Source organism: Peromyscus maniculatus, chromosome 4 (assembly GCF_049852395.1).
Source record: "Peromyscus maniculatus bairdii isolate BWxNUB_F1_BW_parent chromosome 4, HU_Pman_BW_mat_3.1, whole genome shotgun sequence".
NCBI classification, from domain to species: Eukaryota; Metazoa; Chordata; class Mammalia; order Rodentia; family Cricetidae; genus Peromyscus; species Peromyscus maniculatus.
Genome location: NC_134855.1, coordinates 122,517,664 through 122,527,427, shown reverse-complemented (window position 1 = coordinate 122,527,427; position 9,764 = coordinate 122,517,664). Strand labels below are relative to the sequence as shown.

Below are 9,764 nucleotides of genomic sequence, written 5' to 3'. Positions count from 1 at the left end.
ATTTGGAAAGTAAGCATGATACAAGGAGATGTGAATAGGAGTCAAGGTAACATAACAAGGAATGGACCTGTATGGCTAATCTTGTCAATCTGACTACACTTGGAGGTAACTGTGAGGCGCTCCTGTGAGGGCTGTTTTAATCAGATTATTTGGAGAAGGCTTTATGGTAGCAGCCCTCAAAGGACATGGAAAAAGGAAGCTTTGTTTTTTGCCTGCTTGCTCTCACCTTTGCTGGCAAGTCCGTCTACTCTGCTGCCGTGGCCAGTATTAAATTCAACTTCTTCAGGATTCCAATAGAGACTGGTAGCACTCCAGGAATCTTCTAGGTCTCCAGCACCAGATAGGGACTGCAAAGTCATCCAGCCTTCTGAACTGGATAACTACCAGGTTCTCAGCCCTTCCATCATGAGACAGACATTACTGGACTACACAGATAACACCCCTTAAGCAAGTCTAATAAATCCACCTTTATAGAGAGACATATATATAATTGACAAATGTTTGTCTTATTTTGTTCTATACACACATATACATCACACACACTCATCCTATCAGTTCTTTCTTTTGAGAACCCTGACTTATACAGATTGATAATAAGCATCAATGTGAGATAATGAGGAAATATCTGTAATTGTCAGAAATAACTACCTAAATAAGTGGTGATGGTGTTACCACAGAATACTTAGCACTTACTTTTAACACTCATATATATAAAATAAAATAATCTTTAAAAATATGTAAAATAGGGAAAGATAAAGCTGCACTGTATAAAAGAGAAAGGTGAAGCCCTTAAAAGCAGATGTAGAATAGAATTAAAGCAATCATGGCCTTCCTCAGCACCAGGAAGTTGGAGACAGTCCCCCACCCCCAGCCTCCAGCCCCTCTACCACACTAGTGCTTGACATTTACCTAAGACAGTTGTAAGCTGGTCCCAGGTTTGGCAAATGTCACTTCCTCAATTTTACTTCATGGGGCTTATGGTTGTTTGAATGAGTGGCCCTCATAGGCTCTATGCTTGAATACTTGGTCCCCAGTTGGTAGAACTCTTTAGGAAGGATTAGGGGGTGTGGGCTTGTTGGAGGAGGTGTGCTACTATGAGTGGGCTTTAAGAGATGTCAAAAGCCCACACCACCCCAGTTAGCTTTCTCTCTGCTTCGTGCTTGTGTCTCAGGATGTGAGCTCTCAGCTTCTGTTCCAGCGCCAGGACTGCCTGCATGCCTGCTGCCACCATGTTCCTTTACCATGATGGTCATGGATTCTAAACCTTTGGAACTGCAGGCCCCAAATAAACTCCTCGATAAGTTGCTTTGGTCATGGTGTCTTATCAGGGCAATAGAAAAGTAACTAAGATAGGGCTTATGACCCATTATCACCAAAAACCTTTAAAAGGTAAAAAGTGCTTGGGAGGAAGGAAGAAGAAAATAGGAAGATGCTAGATGGTGTTGCTCTAAATCCTCAGAGTCTCAACTGTTGCTCTAGGTAACAGAGAAACGCTGTCCTCAACACAGGGATTCAAGCTACAGGCAGAGCCCATGGGCAGAGGATGTAAATAGTGTTCTACATGGTAAAGTTTTAAATGTGCATGGCAGTGTTCTGTAAAGCATTCAGCTCTCTCTGGATTCTCAACCCAACCCAAAGCCCACAAAGGAAGAAAACAGCCACTGATCCTAATTAAAGATAAGCTGAGTGCAAATGACTGAGCCAAAGCCCTGGCTGTGAGTTGTTACACATAAGGTTTTTATTTGAGAATATCTGATACTTTTGGAAATGCACTTTTGGGTCCAAAGACACCTGCAGTCCATCTCCAACATTTGCAACATAGGAAGCAGCTTCCTCCTGCTGCAGGGCATGAGTTCTGCCTGCACCACTCCATGACTCCACTCCTGAGGTGCAACTGTTCTGGGCATGAGAAGGGCCAGGGAGGGCATCTAATGTATCAGGCTCAACTGTTCCTCTCAAGCAATTTTCCCAGGCCAGGCCAAGAATGAACTCCTTATACCAGGTCAGTGTCCCCGCAAGGAGATGCTGGCAGGTAGATCAGGTAAAGCAGCATGGAGATAAACAATGAATTTATTCCTCCTGACTGGGACCAGAATCAGCAAGAGACAAAAGGACTTCAGTGCCCCATGAGTCTTCTGCGACTCAATGACAGCACACCACAGGCCAGGAACAGGGCTGGAATCATTCCTGGCACCTTATAATCTCTCATCTCAGGACAGCAGAAGGCCACATGGGCACTGCAAACCTTGAACACCTTCCACGTTTCTTGAGCTCTAACACAGGGTAAGCAGGCCCTTCCTCACAGGCTTCCGTTCGGCAGCTCTCTTGTGCTCACTCATTACTGTGTGGAAAGAGGATGGCAGAGTCACTTGGTTTTGGTTAACAGTGGAGTCCAGGATGCCGCTGCAAGGCCACTCCAGGATGGGCTGGAGGGTTTCTGGATGGAAGGGCTGCCTACTTGTACCACTGCACATGGCTTCACTCACCCAACTGGGCCACACGGAGGCTATCACCGCCAGGAGGCCAGGGCCAGCGGCAGGACCACTGCCTCACAGCTCCTGAAGGCCCATTCTCTGACGGTATCCACGTTCTCTGGGCAGAACTGGGTTCACCTCAGCGTCGGAGCCTCAGGAAGAATGCGTGTTTACACTCCGTACTCTCCAGGGGGTAATACTTATCATAAAAATCCAGAACATACTCCTCAGTCTTGAAGCCAAACTTCTGATATAGCAGCATGGCAGGGTTGCTTGCTGAGACGTGAAGAGTCACATCCTTGCCCATGCACGTCTGGGAAGAGTAGAGAAACACAAGGTGAAGCCACAGGGATGGGGAGAGGATGAACAAGTGAAGACAACCTTCAGGAGGAAACACGTGGGGTATAGGGACCGGGGCTGAGGCACGGCAGCACCTAGCAACAGCTGGAAATCCAGGAGCACTTTGCCACTGAGCTGTGTGTCTCCAAGACTAAAGGATTCATGTGCTGGGGGCAGGGGTGGGGTGGGGGATTTGTTTCTACCCTGAAGCAAAAGTCCACAGAATATATTTTGTTATATTATATATATTTGTTAATTTATACTATTTACTTTATTTTACTATATGTCTGAATGAATGTCTATGTACCACATGTGTGCAGGGGACTTCAGGTCAGAAGAAGTGTTAATCCCCTGGAACTGAGGTTACAGATGGTTGTGAGCTGCCATGTGGGTGCTGGGAACCAAAGCTAGGTCTTCTGCCAAAACAGTAAATGCTCTTACAGCTGAGTCATCTCTCCAGCCCTGATTATTATTTCAGTTACATTTTACTTATGTATTATCGTGTGTCAGGGTTGGTGTGTGTGTGGACTTGTGCATGCCATACTGCACAAACTGGAGGTAAGAGGACCACTGGGAGTCAGTTCTTTACTTCCCCCTGTGGATCCCCAGGGGGGATCACTGGTTACACTGAAACCATCAGGTTCAGGGGCAAGTGCTTTGACTCACTGAGTCATCTCACCAGCCTCCATATTACTGTATTTGTAATTCAATTAAGTTTAAATATCAGACATACCAGTACCAACAAGATGACAACCTTGAAGAACTAGAGAACGAGAAATTCTGTTTTCCATAGAGATGATAGTTACACCACCTCCACAATTGTACTAATTCCTTTCCTAGAAATGCTAGAAAACATACTAAATTACATACATAACTTCTAAATACAAAATCTTAATTATAAAGCCTGAAGATCTTGTACACCTAAGTCCTTAGGTCTCTTTAAATCTGACATAATTAACTTCCCAGAATTGAGGTTTCGGTATTTAGAGAAAAAGAGCAGAGAAGGTTCTATGAATATAAAGGCATGTTTTTAGATTCTTTAATCAGCCACACAGAATGATGTACTCCAGGCCACACAGGTATGAACTGTTTAATGAGGAAGGTATGAAAATGCTGCAGTTAACAATCCTTAAAATGAATGAGTTCAAGGACACAGTGTAAGACAACCAACAGTTTCCTTCTTGGTCTATTTAATTTTCCACTGTGCCTCCAAACACTTCTGAGACAAGAGAATATGATTATTATCCCAAGGACAACAGCATGGTGTGAGCACACAGAGCAATTCTATAGGGTGATGGCAGTGGTTTTAGCTAGTCCACACAGACATTTAACCATGGCCATCACCAGGTACTATAACTGAGCCCAGGTTTGGGCCCTGGGCTTACAGTCTGACCGGGATACAAAGTGCCCACACGTACAGAAGAGCTGAGCAAACAGTCCACAAGGACCCGCCTCCATGCCAGCCCAAGGACGCCTTCCGAGCTATCACCCCACCCTACTCCAGCCCGATAGTAACAGGAGAGCCAGAGAACGGCACAGGCACTCTGCGAGAGAAAGATGAACGTAGTGGAGATGCACCCTGAGGGAGCATCAAGCAGAGAAAGGATGTGGATCAACACAAGGCAGCATGTGTGAACACTAGGCAATGTCTTACCGTCTCTGCCTTAGAAGTGATTCCTAGAAAGATGCTTCTAAGATTCCTACCCACATCTAGGAATCAGTAAGTGAATTTCATTAACATTGGAAAGAGAGGGGTTGGGGATTTAGCTCAGTGGTAGAGCATTTGCCTAGCAAGCACAAGGCCCTGGGTTCGGTCCTCAGCTCCGGGAAGGAAAAAAAAAAAAAACCATTGGAAAGAGATGCTTGGTTAAGCATTAGAAAAACACTATCATTTCCATCCTCTCTTGAGGCATCAAGTTCCAGTCCAGCCTATGCTATACAGAGAAACCTTATCTCAAAATAAAACGAAGAATTTTGCCCAAATCAATATTGCATAATCTTTGTTGTTGTTTTTGAGACAGGGTTTCTCTGTGTAGACCAGGTTTGGCCTCCAGAGATCCACCTGCCTCTGCCTCCGAGTGCTGGCATTAAAGGTGTGTGCCACCACCGCTCATTTTGCATCATCTTCTATACCAAATAGTTTCTAAATAGAATTTACCAGAAGAATTCTTGAGAAACAAAAGCATTCTTGCTTGGTGGCATTGTACCTCAGGAAGCTTAAGGTTCAAAGAGACAAGTAAGTTACCTATACTTATTAGCTCATGCAATAAAAATGTTTAGTGTTTTATAAAAAAAAAAATCATTGCTGGACCAGGAGTGGTAGCACATGCCTTAAGGCCCAGCACATAGGAAGCAGAGGCAGGAAGATCTCTGTGAGTTCAAGCCTAGCCAATGCTACATAGTGAGATCCTGCCTTAAAACAAACAAACAAACAAAAAATCCTTGTTGGGTGCAGTAGCTCAGGTCTATAATTTGAGCTCTTGGAAAACTGCCATGAGTTCAAGACTAGCCTGGGTGACTGCGGTGGTTTGAATTAAGAATGGCTCCCAGAGGCTCTGAGATTTGACTGCTTAGTCACCAGGGCATAGCACTATCTGAAAGAATTAGGAGGTGTGGCCTTGTTGGAGGAAGTGTGTCACTAGGGGTGGGTTTTGAGGTTTCAAAAGCCCAAGCCAGGCCCAGTGGCTCTCTATTCCTGCCAGATACATCAGATCCAGAAGTAAACTCTCGGCTACCATGTCTGCCTGTATGCCATCATGCTCCTACCATGAGGATAATGGACTAAACTTCTCAAACTATAAGCATGCCCCAATTAAATGCTTTCCTTTATAAGAGTTGCTATGATCATGGTGTCTCTTCACAGCAGAAGAACACTGACTAAGACAGTGACACAGTAAATCCCATGCCAACCAGGGTTTCTTATCAACATCTTGCCTAAAAAGCAAAACAAAACAATCTTTTGCTTGTGGGAGGAAAAAAATCATTGCATTCATTCATTCATTCTGATTGTACTGCTCATTGATTCAAGTGTGATGTTTATAAACAGATAATACACCCTCACAGTCATGTGAGACTAATTCTAAGAGCAGAACAGTATCAATACAGAACTGCATGTGCTTTACAGTTTTACATGTGGTATTGCTGTTTTATTTATGATACATGTTCACCTAGGGGCTTCTCTAAAGCCAAGAATAGAATCTTATTTTAGGGGCTGGAGGTTTAATCCATGAGTTTCCATAGTCTCATGATTGGTGACAATGGCTTCCTTTTTGCTTGAGCCACGCTGGACAAGCCAGCTCAGCCTCGTGCTTCCTCCAAGTCTTTCAGGGAAGCCCTGAAAGGTAAATCACTTAATTTAAGTAAATCTTGAGCAGAGAGAACTTACCTGAATCAGATGATAGATCATGAATGTGGCAATCCCCGCTCTTCTCCATTCAGGATGGACAAGCAGAAACGAAATGTAAGCTTCGTTGTACTTCACGTCCGGAACCATGAAGCCAAAGGCAACAATGACTTTTTTATAAAGGACTACAACACTGAAGTCTGGATACTGCAGACACTCAGACAGGTCAATGCCTAAAGAAAAGAACCAGCCAGACACTCAGGCCATGTGCCTTTTGGAGCTAATGAAAACAAGCTGTTCAGCCTGTACTTATTGTTACACCTGCATGCTAAAAAAAATTCCCCAAATTGGAGGCAAAGACATTACCATAGATACCACACATTCAGATCAGAAAAATGCATTTTAGAAAATATCAAAATTAACATAGTCTTTCCTAAGTACATATGTTAAAAGCAGAGAGACAGGACAGGTTGGGTAGCAGAGAGTACTCCAGGTTCAGAATGGACACACCTGGCTTTGACTCAGCCTCGTCTACCATGTGTGTGATTTGGCACATTTTAAAATGCCTCATTTCTTGCAATGTATTAAGACAAGGTACATACTGAGCCCTGACAGAGGTCCCTGAAAGTGCCAATATCATTTTCTCTCCTTTTTCTTCAAATTTTGTTGTTATTATTATTGTTCTTGTTGTGTGTATGCGTGAGTATGTATGAGTGCAATGTGCATGTGCCATGGTATGTGTGTGGAGGTCCAAGGACAACTGTGGGAAGTCTGTTCTCTCCTTCCCTGTAGAATCTGAGGGTAGAATTCAGGAGGCAGGTTTACAGGCGAGCACTTTTACCAGCTGTGCCATCTCATAAGCCTGCTAATATTTTCTTTATCCCCCTCACACACCATTGACAACCTTTCTATGAAAGCTTTCACAGTAAAATAAAAATTTTAGGCAGCTGGAGAGATGGCTCAGAGGTTAAGAGCACTGGCTGTTCTTCCAGAGGTCCTGAGTTCAATTCCCAGCAACCACATGGTGGCTCACAACCATCTGTAATGAGGTCTGGCACCCTCTTCTGACCTGCAGGCATATATGTAGACAGAACACTGTATATATAATAAATAAATCTTTTAAAAATAATTATAGATGGTGTGCATAATGTGTGGCAAATACCTAACATCAGGGCAGAAAGAGCCGATATTTCTAGAATGTGACTCTTAGGCCGAGTAGCACCCTAGAAGAGATGGAACCACACTGTCAGACCATAAGCAGGGCAGGGCTCTAACCCTGATGAAATCTGTGACATCAGTAGGTTTCACAGCAGGCCCACCGAGAGTATGCTTGTATTTAGCAATGATGGCCTAGGTCTTGGCTGATGAAATGACAAATCATCCTTGTTTACCCTGACTCCTGAAGTCAGGGGGCATTTGGCTTCTTACAAACATCTTCTGGGTGTCCTAACACTCTCTAAGAAACAGCTAAACAACAAAACATGAAGAACTATTAGGAAAAACCAAAAGTGTCCACATGCCCAGCTATGAGTCTGTGTATCTTGGAGAAACATTACCTGGTATCTAAACATAGGCAGAAGCAAAACAGGATGAATCGTTTATTCTGGAAGCAGAGACAAACAGGGAAGAAAAACAAACAAAAACACTGTTGATTACTTAATTGCTGGCTTCTTGATCTTAGGAAAGCGAAAGGCATTTATGCTTTAATACTTCTGTTAGTAAAGACAGACTAAATGGAATCAAGAGTAAAGAGCTTAGGGTCAGATGGCAGACGCTATTTAGAAAGGCATCCAGGTGATAGATACAGAAAAACCAATCTGCCTGGGTTGGGAGTAGAAACATACCAGGCCAGAAAAACTCCTGACACATGGAGTTGATCGTTGGGATGTGATTTGGTCGGACATAGCAGTAATCGAGAGGTGCCTCAGGCTCAGGTGTCCAGTGAGGGTCACTCCTGTGCAGGTGGGAACGAATCTGTGACAGGAGCTGTAGTTTGGGTGGCTTTGTCTCATAATCACGCCTCCAGCACCACGGAAAATAAACAAATTCAAGTCAAGAAAAACACTCATTACTGCTAGCTATCTGACTCAAAGCTACTTTGAACCGCTTGCAAAACCATACTAAGTCGTACTGCTTTGTATGCTAACTGGCTAGTTTGAAGTTTGAATGCTTTCTAAATTCACTCTGAACAAGCATCAAGCCAGACCCCTCTGGTCCTCACCGGGGGCTGCAGGAGGGGAGTGAGAACCAGAAACAGCACTTAGATATGCCCTGAAGCGCCCGACACAGGGGTGCTTCACCAGCATGAGCAGAGGCCAGAGGAGGGACTGCCCAACTCCACTGGCAGCTGGAGATTATGAGGGAAAGGCTGCAGCAGGCCTGCAATGGCCTTTCCACAGGTTTGCCCAGGAACCACGTAGTAAGTGAGGGGTCAGGGTGATGGCGGAACCAGAGCAAGCATGGCCTCTCCAGGAAGCCTGGCTTCCACGCACTGCCCAGACAACATGCATTAGAAACTGTCCAGCAGGAAGACAGACTGGGGCTAGGAAGACGGCTGAGTGGGTAAAGTGCTTGCTATGCAAGTGTGAGGACTAGAGTCCCTCATGGCCATGTAGAAGTGGGTGTGACAGTGCATGCCAGTGCGAGGAGCGGACACGGTAGATCCCTGGGGCTTGCAAGCTAGCTGGCCTCCGCTGAAACAATCAACTCTAGAGAGACTGAGAGACGCTGTCTCAAAAAATAAAGTGCGGTCCAGGTGTGATAGCACTCGTGTTTAACCACAGCACTCAAGGGGCAGAGGCAGGCAGATCTCTGAGTTCAAGGATAGCTGGGCTACACAATGAGTTCCAGGCCAGCCAAGGATACAGTGAGACCCTGCTTCAAAATTAATTAACTAAATTTATTAAAAAAGGTTCAGAGTAATAAGTAATAATGAAAAATATCCAAAGTCAACCATAGCACTCCACAGATGAGTGCACCTGCACACATGCGCACGCGCGCGCGCGCGCACATACACACACACATACACACACACACACACACACACACACACACACACACGCACACACACACATGCACACATGTACACACACACACACACACACATACACACGCACACACACACATGTGCACACACACATGTGCATACACAAAAAGACAGAAAACAGAAACTGTCCCAATGTTCAGTCCAGATATTGGCTCAATTGAGACTGCTTTCCTTTCTTACTTTTCAGTTCACAGACTATTAAATATACATAATTTTGATAGAGTAACAAAAGCCAGTTGTAGTGGCACATGCTTTTAACCCCAGCACTAGGGAGGCAGAGGCAGGTGGCTATCTGTGAGTTCAAGGCCAGCCGGGTCTACATAGTGAGTTCTAGGGCAGCCAAGGCCATGTAGAGAGACCCTGTCTCAAAAGACCAAAAATGATGATGATGATGATGATGATGATGACGACAACCAAGAAATCAAAGTTAACTCAGTCTCCCTTTTTATACCTCCTTCAAAGGACCACCTTGTCTGTCCTTGCCTGAACCTGCTCCATGTCAGGACATATTTACCCCTATACACTGGGTACAAAAACCACCAGCATCAACCCTCCCGCCAGT

At 44.7% G+C, this 9,764-nt stretch overlaps 1 protein-coding gene across 1 annotated transcript in view; it reads right to left on the bottom strand.

The window, feature by feature from the left end:
- Positions 1-1,714: 1,714 nt before the first annotated feature.
- Kat14 (lysine acetyltransferase 14) overlaps positions 1,715-9,764 on the bottom strand; it is a 37,148-nt gene continuing 29,098 nt past the window's right edge. The window contains exons 8-10 of the mRNA XM_006984466.3: positions 8,001-8,176; positions 6,199-6,389; positions 1,715-2,787 (exon numbers count right to left, since the gene is read on the bottom strand). Of these exons, the coding sequence (XP_006984528.1) occupies positions 2,614-2,787; positions 6,199-6,389; positions 8,001-8,176 (541 nt within the window). The 3' untranslated portion in view covers positions 1,715-2,613. The remainder of the gene's footprint in view (positions 2,788-6,198; positions 6,390-8,000; positions 8,177-9,764) is intronic.